Source organism: Sus scrofa, chromosome 2 (assembly GCF_000003025.6).
Source record: "Sus scrofa isolate TJ Tabasco breed Duroc chromosome 2, Sscrofa11.1, whole genome shotgun sequence".
Lineage (NCBI taxonomy): Eukaryota > Metazoa > Chordata > Mammalia > Artiodactyla > Suidae > Sus > Sus scrofa.
In genome coordinates this window covers 26,518,305-26,534,595 of record NC_010444.4, presented here as the reverse complement: position 1 = coordinate 26,534,595, position 16,291 = coordinate 26,518,305, and the positions used below count along the sequence as shown (strand labels likewise).

General features: G+C 46.3%; 1 protein-coding gene across 2 annotated transcripts in view; it reads left to right on the top strand.

The window, feature by feature from the left end:
• The window catches only part of CAT (catalase), a 40,218-nt gene continuing 24,641 nt past the window's right edge, over positions 715-16,291 (top strand). The window contains 2 exon segments of one of the 2 annotated variants that reach the window (NM_214301.2): positions 715-891; positions 15,268-15,439. In NM_214301.2, coding sequence (NP_999466.2) covers positions 826-891; positions 15,268-15,439 — 238 coding nt within the window. In that variant the 5' untranslated portion in view covers positions 715-825. 2 annotated transcript variants of the gene reach the window in all.

Below are 16,291 nucleotides of genomic sequence, written 5' to 3'. Positions count from 1 at the left end.
TCCAAGCGGGATCTGTGACCTACACCACAGCTCACGGCAATGGTGGATCCTTAACCCATTGAGCGAGGCCAGGGATAGAACTCTCATCCTCATGGATCCTAGTCGGGATCATTAACCACTGAGCCACTAGGGAGCTCCCTGTGGTTTTTTTTTTTTTTAAGGTACATTTTTCTGTGCACAATCTGTAACAGAAAAAAATGATGTAACATTTGAGGATATAACTACTGGTTATACTTAAATGCAGAATCAATGTTTGCATTTATTCCAAATTGCATCAATCTTTCAGGTTGTAAACAATATTAACATTAGAGCATGACAAAACTACATTTTGAACAGAAGAAACTCAACCCAGGATTCCTGGGTTTTTGTTTGTTTCGGTTTTTTTGAGCTGAGAGCGTATTTACAGACTTCAAAGCCCCACCCAGCAGGGCCTAAGCGTTCCCTCAAACAAAACTGGCACGCCACCAACCGCCGCGTCCCAGGGCACCCTGAAGGATGCTGATAAGCTGAAGGGAGAGTCAAGTTCGGGTACTGGAGGCCATGCTTAGTTCTTTAACCCTGCGGTTCTGGGGTCGCAGGGGCGGGGCCCACCTTCTTTTCCCACCTCTCCCCTCCAGGAGTCCCAGGTCTTCACCCCACCCCATTTGACTACCAATCCCATCCCGCCTGGAGCTCGAGCGGCCAATCAGGAGGCGGCCCTGCCGACGGGGCGGGACGAGGAGGCGGGGCTGAGTGACTGAGTCCGAAGTCGTCTACTTCAGGCGCAGGGCCGGAGACCGGCGAGTGGAGGCTGCCTGCAACGTTCTGTAAGGCTAGTCGGACACCATGGCGGACAACCGGGATCCAGCCAGTGACCAGATGAAGCATTGGAAGGAGCAGCGGGCCGCGCAGGTACACCCTGCGCTCTCCGAGCGGGCCACGCAGAAAGCTCGGCGCTGGGGAGTAACGGCTCCTGCCTCCCAGCGCTGCGGTTCCGGGGTAGCTGTACCACGATCACGGGCGGGAGGTGGTGGTGCTGCCTTTCGGTCTGAATGGACTGTTACATTCGCCGACAGGAGGGGAGAGGGTTCTGCGGCGGGAGGCCCCCAGCCTGCAGGATTTGCAATCGGCCGCAGGGCGCGGGTGGTTTGGCTCATAACTTTGCGCTTTTGCCAGCTGGGACAGAGGTCGCGGCTTGAGGCGGGAGTGAAGGCTCATGGGGAAAGAGGCAGAGAGCTGCAGCTGCAAGAAAGGAAGCGAGGGGGGAAGTGGGAACGGTTCCAGCTTTGCCCTTGCACAAACAGTAAGTACCAGCTTTCATAGTTTCGGGGTGCCGTGGGTCAGGGATTGTGTTTTATCACCTTCATGTCCTCAGCACCGTACACACAGCATTTAACGACTGCATTAAAAGATTTTTGCTTCAAGACTTCTTTCGCATTTAAAAAACAGCAAGCCTAGCATTTTAGAGCTAGAAGCAACCTTAGGAATTGATGAACGCTTTTATTCACGCATATGCTTTGAGTGCCAGCATGCGCTGGACGCTGTGCTGGGATGAGGGGCGCATATTCCAATGGAATATGTTAGTTAGAAGTTCAAAGTCTAGTCGGGAGACAAGGCAGATAAACAGATGATTACCTTCCAGCGCGCTGCGGGCTCTAATATAGGCCATCTGTAAAGTTTAAAGGGAGTGACCACCTGGGCTGGCAGGCTTCTCAGAGCAGGTGACATCTGAATAAGAGCTTTAAAGGTGAGTAGGATTTCAGACCAGTGGTGGTGAGCCAGGCCTTCCTGACCTGTACCCAGGGGTGCAGAGCCCTACAGGGTGTCTGCAGAGGTCGGATGGGATGAGGGCAGGTGTGTTTTGAGTCTTTTGTGTGTGTGTGTGTGTGCATGTCTTTTTAGAGCTGCACCCATGGCACATGGAGGTTCCCAAGGCCAGAGGTCCAGTCGGAGTTCCAGCTGCCAGCCTACACCACAGCCACAACCATGCCAGATCTGAGCTGCATCTGTGACCCACATCACAGCTCACGGCAATGCCAGATCCTCAACCCACTGATCGAGGCCAGGGATCAAACCCGAGTTCCCATGGACACCAGTCGGGCTCGTTAACCGCTGAGCCACGAAGGGAGCTCCTGTTTTGAGCCTTCTTTTGTCAGATTGGCCCAAAGAGTCTGAGGGACTCTTGCCCAGTTCCCATGGTAGCTGATTAAGGGCAGAGAGAGGGAGGACTAAAGGCATGGTTTTCTCATCTTTCCAGTACTCTTTCGTAAAACCAGGTTAGCTTTCATGAACTAGGTTATTAATACTGAGCGTGTGTGGATGCCTTAGAGTTCCCTGTGTGCGAGAAGGCTACCATTCTCTTCTAAGGGCCTGGAAAATCTCTTTTCTCATTTTGTCCTTTATTATATGTCACCTGGGTATTTAGTTTTTGAGTTCTTCATCAAAGCCATCTAGGGACGCTTAGAATCTTATTACTGAAGGGCAAGGAGTTAGTGGCAGAGTCAAGAGTAGAAATCAGCCTCTTGGGACCAGGACTCTCTCCATACCCACTGGTTGCTGCATCCTGGTTCACATGGGGGTTTTCATGAACTGAGGAAAATATGGACAATGTAGTGAGTTTTTCATAAAACAGAATTTAGTCATTTTTAAAGGGCTCCCCTGAGACTAGCTTGCCTCTTCACTGTTGGGGAGAATCATTAACTGTTGTTAAATCATTAAGACCTTGCCGGTGACTCACCCTACAGGCTTGCCCTTGTGAGAAACAGCTGGCCCGCAAAGCACAGCTGTATTTTGGAGACTCAGTTGAAAGACTGCTGTCCCCTCTGCCCACTCGTCTCAGTGCACTGCTTACATTGTCCCGATAGGTGGTCACATTGATGTCTTCTTATTCCTCACTTTCAACTGCTCTGAGTAAAAACTGCTTATTTCTTTGTAGCGACCCCTCCCCTTAAAAGGAATTTTGCAGGAGTTCCCGTCGTGGTGCAGTGGAAATGAATCTGACTAGCATCCATGAGGATGCAGGTTCGATCCTTGGCCTCAATCAGTGAGTCAGGGATCCAGCATTCCCCTGACCTGTGGTGTAGGTTGTAGACATGGCTCGGATCCTGCATTGCTGTGGCTGTGGTATAGGCCGGCAACTGTAGCTCCGATTTGACCCCTACCTAGCCTGGGAACTTCCATATGCCGCAGGTGTGGCCCTAAAAACAGGAATTTTGCATATGTCACATAGCCTTTGTAATTTTCCAGTGCTTTGTTGTGAAAATTTTCGAACATTCAGAAAAATGGGAAGAATCGTGTATTGTATGCCCATGTATCCACCACATTATTATTACTATTATTTTTTAATGGCCGCATTGGTGGCATATGGAAGTTTCCTTGCCAAGGATTGATTCTGAGTCACAGCTGTACCTACACTGCAGCTGTAGCAACACCAGAACCTTTAACCCTGTGCCCTAGGCCAGGGATTGGACCTGAACTTCTGCAGTCAGGTTCTTTTTTTCTTTTTTTTTTTTTTTTGTTGCTATTTCTTGGGCCGCTCCGCGGCATATGGAGTTCCAGGCTAGGGTCGAATCGGAGCTGCAGCCACCGCCTACGCCAGAGCCACAGCAACGCGGATCCGAGCCGCGTCTGCAACCTACACCACAGCTCACGCAACGCCGGATCGTTAACCCACTGAGCAAGGGCAGGACCGAACCCGCAACCTCATGGTTCCTAGTCGGATTCGTTAACCACTGCGCCACGACGGGAACTCCTGCAGTCAGGTTCTTAACTCACTGAGCCACAGGGGGAACTCCTCCACCAAATTTTTTTTTTTTTTTTTTTTTTTCGGCTAGGCCCATGGCATGTGGAAGTTCCAGGGACTGACCCTGTACCTCAGCTGTGACAACACTGGCTCCTTAACCTGCTGAGCCACCAGCAAACTCCTGCTGTATATCTTTTACTACATGTTATTCCATGTGTCCATCCCTTCATGCATCCTTTAACCCATTTTTTAGAGGTACATTACAGAATAAGTTGTAGATATCAGTAAACTTGACCCCTAAACACTAAGCATTCAAATTAACAGAACTCAATGTTTATGTTTTTAAGGCAGAATTTATATACAGGGAAATATACGAAGAGTAAGTGTGCCATTCCATACTTTTTGGTAAATGTATACATCTGTTCCTTTATCAAGATATAGAAGATGCTCATCACCCTGGAATGTTCCCTCATCCCATTCTCCAGTCGTTTCCTGCAAACCCCTGCAGTCTAGCCTGAGGCAACCACTGTTGCTTTTCTTTTTTAACCATTGATTTATGTACTTTCTGTGTGTAATGCTTCTTTCATTTGGCAAATACGTTTTAAGATTTAAAAAAATGGTTCAGGATTTGTTCATGTTGTTGCATGTAATCCATGGTACTTTTCTAATGTGGAGTAATATTCCATTGTGTGAATAGACCGCCACGTGTTTATCCACGCTGTTTCCAGCGTTTGGCTGTTACGAATAAAGGTTCTGAAAAGAGTCACATGCAAGTCATTTTGTGCACCTATGCTTTTATTTCTCTTGGAAAATACCTGTGAGTCAGATTTTTGTGTCATAAGGTGAGTGAATGTTTTATGAGAAACTGCTAGGCCTTTTCCCAATGCAGTTGTACCACTTTACATGTCCATTGACAGTGTTTGAGAGTTCCAGTTGCTCCACATCTTGCCATCTTTTGGTATTGTCATACTTTTCATCTTAGCTCTTCTGGCAGGTAGAAAGTGGTATTTGCATTGCTCTGATGACCACTGATATTGAGCATCATTTCATGTGCTCATATTTGACCTTTGGTATATGCCTCTTTGATGTATCTGTTACAAATCTTTTATCCTTTAAAACATTAGATTATTTGTCTTGTTATTCTTGATTCACAGCCCATATTTTAAGTACAGTCATGTGGGTTAAGTGATGTAGTAATAGATCTCAAAGCGTATAATGGTATAAATATACTAGAAATTTATTTCTCTCTTATATGATTAGCCAGAGTGGATTGAGGTTGACAGAGGGAGTAGTGAATACTCTTCGGCCAACACTTATTGAGGAATATAGGCTGAAGGAGGCTTCCCCTTTGCAAACATGTATTTTTTGTTGTTGTTGTTTGTCTTTTTAGGGCCGCACCCGAGGCATATGAAAGTTCCCAGGCTAGGGGTCGAATTGGAGCTGTAACTGCTAGCCTACACCACATCCACAGCAATGCCGGATCCGAACTGCATCTGTGACCTATACCACAGCTCACGGCAGCACCGGATCCTTAACCCACTGAGCAAGGCCAGGGATCGAACCCATGTCCTCATGGATACTAGTCGGGTTTGTTACTGCTGAGCTACGATGGCAGCTCCCAACATGTGTTTTTTAAATGTTGCCCTTGATAACTAGTCATAGAAGGTTAAGAGCATGGAGGAGAGTATATGGGAGATTTAAGAACCAGGCTGGAAGTGGTATAGGTCACTTCTCACATTCCATTGTCTAGAACCCTGTCGCATGGCCACACCTCCTGTGAGGGCGGCTGAGAAACACAGTCTATCTCTGTGTCCAGGTAGCCAGCCCTGTTATTATTATTATTATTATTATTATTATTATTATTGTTATTTTTGTTATTTTAGGGCCACACCCACAGCATGTGGAGGTTCCCAGGCTAGGGGTCAGATTGGACCTGTAGCCTCCAGCCTACACCACAGCCACAGCCACAGCCACACAGGATCCGAGCCGAGTCTGTGACCTACACCACAGCTCCTGGCAATGCTAGATTCCCCACCCACTGAGCAAGGCCAGGGATCAAACCCGCACCCTCACACCCTCACGGATCCTAGTCAGGTTCGTTAACCGCTGAGCCAGGAAGGGAACTCCCAGCCCTGTTGTATTATCCAGCCATTCATTCCATGTGGCAAAGGTCTCTCTAGCCATTTTCTTGTGATGTGGTGATGGGCAAACAGACATGATCTCTCTCAACCTTTTAACTTTCTGACATTAAAATATTCTTTCTGTTGGACAATTATGATGGTAAAGGATGATATTTAAAAAAAAAAAATCTCCCTTTGCTTGGCAAATGCTTTTCGGTAAGTGGACAGCTCTGCACCAGTATCCTCCCTTCCTCCCGCCCCTGCCCCATGTGTTTCTATTTTTTTTCTGGGCTTTGAGAGCTTGAGGTCCTGGAACTACTGTCATTGGGCAACCTGTTGTCTCCTCCCTGGAGAACCAGATGCCAGTGTCAAGCTGGGTACCTTCTTCTCTGGAACCAGAGTGTCAGCCAGTGTGAAATCAGTTTATTGGGCGTCTCTCCTTGTGGTCGTATTTTGTTGCTGACAAGTGAATTGGGAGCTTTGTAAACTTTAATAAGCGAGGGATGAATCAAATATGTTCCTAGGTATGACTTGGATCTACTTAAAAATCTTTATTTCTCTTTGCCTCAAAATACCTTGAGGGCAGGGAGGTGGAGGCGGTTCTCCAGGTATTTCCAGTCACTTTGAATAGAACGTGAATGGAATCTTTGTTTATTGCTTTCAATGCCATCAGCTCTTCCTTTGGGATTTTTAGGGTAATTAGTAGCCTCTGGTCCCTTAAAAAACCAGAGAATTTAAGCATGACAAGCCTTACCCTTTTTAAGAGTTTCCTTATTTCTTGGGAGAGAGGTTGGGTCTTAGCTGGTGTACTCTTGTCAATGAGTCATCAGACAAAGCCTTTGAGGGTCTATGTACTTTTTAGAGTGACTTGGTAATAACTGCATTTTTGTAACACTGCCAGTATTGGGGAAGGGGTGGCTCAGTAACTCCTTGTGCCCATGTGCTTTCGTCTCTTGTGGGAATGACCTGGCAGTGGAATTGCTGGAATGTAGCATGGCAGAAAGAGACAGACATTAAGAGAGGTTGAATTGGGAGTACCCATTGTGGTGCAATGGAACCATGAGGTTTCGGGTTCGATCCCTGGCCTTGCTCAGTGGGTTAAGGATCCGGCATTGCTCTGAGCCGTGGTACAGGTTTCAGACGCACCTTGGATCTGGTGTTGCTATGGCGCTGGTGTAGGCCAGCAGCTGTAGCTCCGATTAGACCCCTAGCCTGGGAACCTCCATATGCTGAGGGTGAGGCCCTAGAAAGCAAAATAAGTAAATAAATTGACACTTCTCATCGAATCAAAATTTCTAAGCTTTCACCTCTTATTAGCTAATATCTACACCACTCCGCCCCACCCCACCCCCAGGTAAGAAAGAGAGGTTGATTGCAAAATATCAAGTAAGCAAATATTTATTTTTGTTAATTTTCTCTTTTTTGGGGGGGTGTATTTTGCTTTAAAGGGCCGTACCTGCAACATATGGAAGTTTCCAGGCTAGGGGTTGAATCAGAACTATAGCTGCTGGCCTGCACCACAGCTCATGGCAATGCTGGATCCCCAATCCACTGAGCGAGGGCAGGGATCGATCCAGCATCCTCATGGACACTAGTTGGATTCGTTTCCGCTTTGTCACAACTGGAACTCCCCTCACTTTTTCTTTATTTTCTTTCTGAGTACTGCGACTAATATCATTTCTACTACAGAGAGTAAAGGAATCTTACATCTGTGGATCAATTATCCTTCGTTTTCTGAGCCTTTTTCTCCTCTTATTCCCTCCTCTCTTGAAAAATTCAAGGACTAGGCCAAGTCTCAGTGCTATCAGACTTTATTTAGTAAAGTCAGTTTCAAGAGAGAGAAAATTTCTTTGCAATAAAAGAAATTTTTTTGCGGTAGCCATTCTGTGTATCTTCAAGGTGTTATTCTTAGCGGGGTTATTCTAAATACTTGCTGATTATTGAAAACCCGTAGCAGTGTGTTTTGACCATGTCTTCCTGGAAACATGGACAGCTCACCAAGAAGAGCTGAAAAGATATTAGAAATGGCCATGCTGTGTTTCCTCTTGTTCAAAATAATACAGAACAGCTTTGCTTGAAAAACAAATGTTTCCCATTCGGGTCAGGGAGGAGGTGTGTTCGGTGAGTCTGTGCTCAGCGGTCCAACCATGTGACCTTGAAGTTGGACATTTCTTCTCCTTGTAAAAGGCAACTTTTATTTTTTTCTGGAATTAAAACTACCCACTGGTTCTCCTCCCTGGATCCTCAGAATCATTTTTGAATTTCTTCGGGCATTTGCTCCCACTGCCCCCACGCAGTTCAGTTGGACACCAAGGACAAGCAATTCTTTGCTTGCCTGTTCAAGTGTTACCGTCCAGTGCATTGTTGTCAACCTAAGGCCATGATGTTTGCAGGTCCGTAGCAGTCAGTGTGCTGCGGAGATGGCCTGTTGTCAACATTTTCAGGATACTTTGTTTAGTATCAGCAGGACCCATTTGGTTCTTGATAAAGAACGTGGTCTGATTTGTCTTTCTTGCCTGTATGGGGTTTCAGGGTCTCCACTATCTGATACCCGAATGGCAGTTCCCTAGGCAGATGGTACAGGATAACTTAGGCAATGAGTAAAGAAGAATGAAAACTCATTCTCGCCTCCTGAGCTTAGACTGACTGACTGAGCCTTGACTTATACCAGGGCGCTTGGTGGCTTAACCACGATGAAGTCAGCTTAGCAGATGAAGCACAACCCAGGGCTGAAATCTCCACTTAGAGCCCAGAAAGCATTCTTTTCAGTCTTGAAGGCCGTCAGAAAAGTTTCCCACTGCTGTCAGTTCATTGATTTTGTGCTTGAGAATCGTTCGTGTGATGTGGTATTGAGGTGGGTCACTGAGGCTTACAGGGTTTTGAGATGAAAAAAGAAAAAGCGTTATTAGACTAAATCTAGAATTTAGGAGTTAATGGGGTGGTCTTGGGGACCCCTGACACTGGGAATGTGGCCTGGGAATTTGGGCCCAGAGGCCCTGCCGAGACTGCTCCCCTGAGTTGGGTTGATTTACCCCTTGTGTTTAGGCAGCTCTGGGGATCGCCCGCGGAATGGGTGCTGCCCACGGCCACCGGCTTCCAAAGGGGAGGTGGTGGGGCTGTGTAGGCCTGGGTCCCTTTCCCAAACTGTCCCGTTAGGGAAGTCTCTCCCCTTCCTTGGATCAGGGTGGGAGGCTGGTGGTATCCCAGCATCACCCGCCCCCCACATCCCCCTGAAATTTGAGGGCCAGGACAGTCTTTCGTTTTCTGTACATGGATGTGCAATGTAGGTATTCGATGAAACGTTGTTGAATAAATGCTGAATGTTAGGCAGTGATTTGCTGGAAAATACTAGGTATCCTCTGTATCAATCTCTGAGAATATCAAGCTGTCATTATGACTCCTTTGGGATTGAAAGTTAGGGAGGGTTTGTATGGCCACTCTTTTTCAGTTTAAAAAAGGAAGATCAAGATGGTTAGTAAGTTCTTAGAAATTCTGTGAGCAGAGGGCACTAATCAGTGAAAACTATGTTGATAAAATGTTTTACCAGAGGAAGCCAACCTGACTCCTCCCAGGAAAATGTCTTATCCGGGTCTTAGTTTAAGCCAAAAAAAAAAAAAAAATTCAAATATCAAAGCCAAAATGGAATTTTACTTTGAGTCCCTCTTTCTAATCACGGTGCTCGTTTTTAGCCAGGCGCAAAAGTACTTCTTTGCCAGTTTCTGCAGCAGTTTTTATAGCAAGTTTGTCTGAAGGTGGTTGATCAGAATTTGAAGTTATAAATTCAAATATTTTTTCCCTTTGATTTTTTGGAGGGGAGGTGTAGGGAAACACAGAGACTGTTGTTGCTGCCTCCTCTCTTTTAGAGGTCATCTCTTCTGGCCATTTCATAGTGGCCCATAGTTTCATTCATTCTCATGTTGAATTTGTTGTGTGCTCATTGATAACCGAGCCCTGTGGCAGGTGTCAGGGCTGTGGATGCAGAAGGAGTTACTGTCTTGAGCGGAAAAACCATGAAGTAAGCAGGCAGTTATAAAATGTGTTTTATGGGGCATAAGACGATGCTCTTGGCCCAACCGGCCGGGTGGAGTTGGGGGGATGCAGGAAGAGGGGTTCGGGAGAAGCACATGTGGATGTCATGAAGAATTAGCAGGCAGAAACACTGCTTTTCCAGAGAGAGCGCCTTTGGAATTGTCCAGCAACAGAACACAATTCTAATTCTAAAATGACCTTGCACTGAGTTAAAAAAAAAAAAAACAAACCCAAACCCTAAAGCCCTATAATCAGCAAATTTCCTTGCCCTTCCACACTTGTTATATGTGGCAGGTAAACATGTGTGGCCCCATTGAAACCTGCATAAAGTGACAAATTCTTTGAGCATGTGGCATCACCCATAAAGTGGGAGTAATAGCAATTACCACACTGGGTGGTTGGGAGGCTGGAGAGAAGGTCATCAGGATAAGGCCTTGCATGTGGCAGGTGCTTGGGAAATGGTGATTATGAAGGGAAATTAAAAACTACACGTAGTTCTGCCAACTGCTCTGATCCTTTCTTTGTCCTTTCTAATTAGCTGTGGAACAGCGTAGCCACACTCCATCATATCCCTAGAGAAAGCCCAGAGCTTGCGTCATGGGATGTAGTTTCTTGTTTCGTGCTTGGGAAAAACATGGGCGCAGGCTAGAGGGCGTGGGTGTATTGTGGGTTTACTGGCACAAGGTCCCCAGGAGCCCTCTGTTCCCCCTCCTCCAAGATTGCAGACCTTTCCCATTGGGTGAGCAGGACGCTGGGATGCTCCTTGCCAGGCTCTGTGGGGCCAAGGAGGACAGGGACCAAGCCTGGTGAATATGAGTGTTGAAATGAGTCAGCTGAGGGACGCTTGTTCTAAATCCATCCCCCGCCAGCATCCAGCCTGTCGGGGTGGGGAGGGGGTCCTCCTTGAGATTGCTGAACTTCTGATGTGACCAGGTGCCCTATGGCTGCTTTTTGTGTCCTTGACCTGCAGAAACAAGCTTTACCTTATTTCTCGCTCCAGCTCTTTCTCTCCCAGCCTCGGGCTGAAGTCCGCCATCCCCGCTTTCTTATCACCACTGCCAAGTGGTTGCTGCCTCTGCCATGGGTAGACTTTTCATTTTTTTCTCTTCTTCCCTCCTTTCTTCTCCCCATCCCCAATCACCTGTGCCCTTCCCAGCTTGGGCAGGAAGTGGCTTTGTCTGACGGTACTCACCTTAGCAGGTATCATCTTCCAAATCTTGTCATTCCTGGACATTTTTGTCATTGCTTGTAGCCCTGGAAGACTGGTTCTCACTGCTTTCTACTTCAAGTTCAAAATTATTCTAAGCACTTGAGAATGAAGACGAGTTGACCTAAACAAAAATAAAAACAAATTGTATCTGTGCTAGAGTTTATCGCAATACTCCCTGCATGGCACTGTTTTTTTTTTTCAGAAATTATTTTTTAAAATTTGCTCTCCATGGTCCATTTCCCAACCCCACTCTCATTTCATTTAGTAAAGCGTCATCGTGTTCTCTCTCCATCTCGGAGTATTCTGGACCTTTTCCCATCTTCTAGTAAATAGTCTTAACTTTGCTTCACGTCAGTCTCTGTTAGCCCATGTTGCCCTAAACACCCCCTGAAACTGGGGATCATTTCCTCCTTCATCTTTGCCCAGTGGCCTCCCTTCTGCCTTGCTTACTGTGTTGAAGCTTTTCTTGTCACACCTTTTTCTTTTCTTTTTTTTTTTTTTGGCCTGAGGCATGAGGAGTTCCCAGGCCAGGGATTGAACCCTTGCCACACCAACGATCCAAGCTACTGCAGTGAAAACACCAAGTCCTTAACCTGCTGTGCTGCAAGAGAACTCCCTGCCACAAGAGCTTTAAAGGCAAACTGCATACCCATTAGCTTGTGCGAGGAGAGGTGTTAAAAGTGAGCTCAATCTGGAGATCCTGTGCTGGCGCAACAGATCCTTGGCGTCTCTGCAACACTGGGACGCAGGTTTGACCCCTCACCCAGCACAGTGGGTTAAGGATCTGGCATTGCTGCATCTGCAGGGTAGGTTGCAAACTACCCTGTGGCTTGGAACTGACCTCTAGCCTAGGAACTCCATATGCCGTGGGGTGGCCAAAAAAGAAAAAAATAAAAAAGTGAGGACAGTTGATCTGCTAGGCCAAGGAATTAGAAGAGCTGATGAATGCTGCCTTTGTAACTTACACACCCAGGTTTCATTTCTCAAGGGGGTGGGTGTTATGGAGGAGGTTCCTGCAGTGGGTGGGAAGGGGCCCAATGGTGACAACATTGCCACAGGATTCACTGTCATTAGGCAACATCATCTCATTCTTCCATTCTTGCTTTGTTCATTCACCCACCCAGCTTGCTCTGCATCTGTCTCCTTTGGGTGTGGTTTTTATTCTTGACCTTATCAGGCAGACCTGTTGGTGAGGAGGGTCTTATGATGTGGTCTTCTTTGTTTCTCAGTGGCAGCTCCTTCCTGCCCTGGGGGTGCAGGCCTGTACAAGACCTTCTGATCTGGTCCCTTTCCTTTCTCTGAGCTCAGCCGTTCTCTCTCCTACCCGCTCCTTTATGGAACATTCCCCCTCCCGCCCCCCTTTAGTTTTTCATTAGTGGCTTGTTTTTACGATGAAAAGAGCACGTAAAGCGTACACGGATGTACTCAGACTTTTTATGATTTTAATTGTGATCTTCCAAAAGCTTTAGGTCAGTGGTTCATCCTGCCCTTACTTAGGAATCACGTGGAGAGCTCAATAAAATCCCAGTGATGCCCAGGCCTCACCTACACTAATTACTCCAGTAGTATCTGGGGGGATGGCCAGGCATCCAAGCTTTAAAAAACTCCCGGGTGACTGCAGTGACAGCCAAGGTTGAAAAAGCAAGATTTTTAGGTTTAAACTAAAAGTGACATTGTGCAATTTCACGCTTCCTTTTTCTCATTCATTGTCTAGTTTAGATTTTTTTAAAAAGTATGCAGTGTCACATGTCTTAGCCCACCTGTGTCTTTAAAAGAGGGTGGTGTGCTTGGGTGGTAACTGCAGACTGGACGCTTAAACTTCCGTGCTGCTGGGTGGGTGAGGGATAGGGCGAGAGAGTCTGGATGGTTGTCTGAACAGCTGTCCTGGTTTCTAGAAAAATAAAACCAAAAATGCTTTGTTTCTGGTACCAGGTCACTTTCTCATGGCCAGTAAAGCAGTAATATATATATATATATTGTGTGTGGCCTCATTTTGTGTACTTTTGGTCCATGTGTTAAAACTCTGGGAGTTAGTTATTTTTTGTCCATTTTGCAGATGAAAAATTACTCAGAAACAATCAGAGCGTTGCTAGTAGCCACACACCTGATAATTGGCAGAGCTGGGCGTTTGGCCCAGGCTCTGTGATGCCAGCAGGCATGGCTTCTCCATGGTGCCATGTTGGCCTCTCTCCACTTCAATGTGAACAGAACTCTGGTGTGTGTGAGAAAGTCTTATTTATTAATTTTGCAAATTCCCAAATCTCTTTTATCTGGTGCCTATTCCCAAAGAGCTCACAACACTTTTCTGGTTTCAGTGCCCTCCTGCCCCGCACGCCACCACCAGATCTCCTTCTAGAGAAGAAGAAGCAAGCATGCAGGGTATTTTCATATTCAGGACAGATGTGCCCGGAGAGGAGGAGTTATATCCTCTCTTCCAGGCTTGGGGAAACCCTGAGCGTGATGCTGTTTCTGGGTCCCAGAATTTGGTACCGCTGACGTGCACCAGGAGTCCTTTTAGTGCTGTTCGCCCAGGATGGAGGTGGCTTAGTTCTGCTTCACCCACACATCTCCCCTGATTTCCTGGTGGCCAGGGGAGGACGTGGGAGAGGCAGGTGGCTGTGGTCAAAAGCAGAGTGTGGCTGTGGAACAAGATGAAGCTGGGAGCTGCCCAGGATCATGTGGGGCTTAAAGACGTTGCTCCCACCCTGGAGAAGGGACATCTGAGAGGCTTCCGACGTAACAGAAATGGAAGAATTGGGTGGATTAAAACTGATCTTTCTTGCCATGAAAGAGTCTATCTCATTTCAGAGACACTGACGTCTTTCAAAAATTCATACTATAATCCATCTTTCCATTAACTGTTTGTTTTACTTTATTTTTTTGTCTTTTTAGAGCCGCACCCACAGCATATGGAGGTTCCCAGGCTAGGGGTGGAATTAGAGCAAAAGCTGTCGGCCTACACCACGGCCACAGCAACACCAGATCCGAGCCTTGTCTGTGACCTACGCCACAGTTTATGGCAATGCTGGATCCTTAACCCACTGAGCAAGGCCAGGGATGGAACCTGCGTCCTCATGGATACTAGTCAGATGCATTTCCCCTGAGCCATGACGGGAACTCTAGTAGTAACTATTTATTGTCAGTGGCAACAAAAGGCATTGACTTTTTTTTTCCCTACTCCGTCTCCCCGCCCCTTGGCAGCCGTAAGTCTGTTCTCTAAGTCCATGCATTTCTTTTCTGTGGAAAGGTTCGTTTGTGCCGTATATTAGATACCAGATATGTGACATCATATTGTATTTGTCTTTCTCTTTCTGACTTACTTTGCTTAGTATTGAGAGTCTCTAGTTCCATCCATATTGCTGCAAATGGCATTCTTTTGTTCTTTTTTATGGCTGAGTAGTATTCCGTTGTGTATAAATACATCTTCCTAATCCAATCATCTGTGATGGACATTTAGGCTGTTTCCATGTCTTGGCTCTTGTGAATAGTGCTGCCATAAACATACAGGTGCATGTGTCTCTTTCAAGGAAAGTTTTGTCCAGATATATGCCCAAGAGTGGGATTGCTGTGTCATATGGTAGTTCTATATAGTTTTCTGAAGTACCTCCATACTGTTTTCCATAGTAGATATCATCGACTTTTTCTTTTCTTTTTTTTTTGGAATTGAAAAGAGAGGTTTCAAATAGCTGGTATACACTGCTTGAGAGAGATGAAGGCCCTGTTCAGGATGACCTGCCTTGACATCAGCAGCCAGGACGCATCTGTAAGGTCCGAATAAAGTACTAACAGGGGAGCTTCGTAGGAGACCGTTGTCTCCCTGTTAGTCTGGACATTCTGTGTTAAGCACATATGATCCCTTTCAGGGGATCCCTTTCTGGGGTTTCCTGTGTGGACCTAGTGGGTGGACCTAGAGCAGGGGTGGAGACAGTTGGTGGCTTATTCAGCCATCTTCCTGCCATCTGCTTCTCAGGGCAGAATTCTTAGCATTTCTTAGGAATGTTGAGCCCTGATTATCAGTGTCAGGCAATAGCACGTCTTGTTGTATCTTAGCACTTTGGCCATTGGAAATTGAAAAAGAATTTGGACAGAAGGTGTAAGAAATGAAAACGAGGTACCCTCTGACCTTGGAAATGAAGAGTGTGGTTTTCCTGACTCTCTTGCATTCTTTTCCTCTCCTGTTCACTTAGAAACCTGATATCCTGACCACCGGCTCTGGGAATCCGATAGGAGACAAACTCAATATTCTGACAGCAGGGCCCCGAGGGCCCCTTCTTGTTCAGGATGTGGTTTTCACTGATGAAATGGCTCACTTTGACCGGGAGAGAATTCCTGAGAGAGTTGTGCATGCCAAAGGAGCAGGTGAGAGCTCTGTTTGTTTGCCATAAAAGAACTGTTACCTAACACTTGGGCTAAAAATGAACTCTCAGAGGATCAGAGCTCCTTTAATAGATGTACCGAATCTCCGTTCCTGATAGAAAGGAAAAAATACCCATCAAGAGAGGAGTCAGTACATAAGGGGTGGTTATTTCTCTGGATTGCCCATTATATAAAAAATATCTTATTGAAAATAAAATAATCTTCCTTTTATTCTGTTAGGCAGTTTAGTGAAGAAGGAAAAATACGGAAATACGCAGGCATACTGTAATTGTCATTAAATTTAGATGGTGTACTTAACTGGATACATACTGTAATGAACTGGGCAAAATCGAGGATGGTGGTGTTAGCATGGTGGGTTTGTGGTGATTTTTCCTTTCTGTCCAAAACTTGTAAAAATGTTATCTTGTTTTTATTACTTTGATATGCTGTTCAGTTTGTTACTTAACACGGAGGCATCCGAATCTTTCCCTGTATTCCGCCCCCCTCCCCCATTCTTTCTCTCCTAGGTCCTACCTGTACTTAAGGGCCTCTCAGGCCCTGTGTCCTTGGGTGACCTTGACTAGCTCCTTCCGGCCCCTCTCCTCTCCTCCTCCTCTTGGCCCCAGCTGTCTAGCACTCAGCTAAGCATTGCATGATCCTAGAGCCTTGCTTTTAGCTCTCATATCTTGGTGTTTGGATATCTCCCCTTCTCCCAGCATATCTGAAGCTCCCAGGAGGCCAGTGCTAAATCACCTGTTTTCTTGTCACCCAGATCCCAGATGACTATTGAGGGCCTGATGGCCTGAGTGACAAGTGACAGTCTTTTTTTTTTTTTTTTTTGCTTTTTAGGGCCAT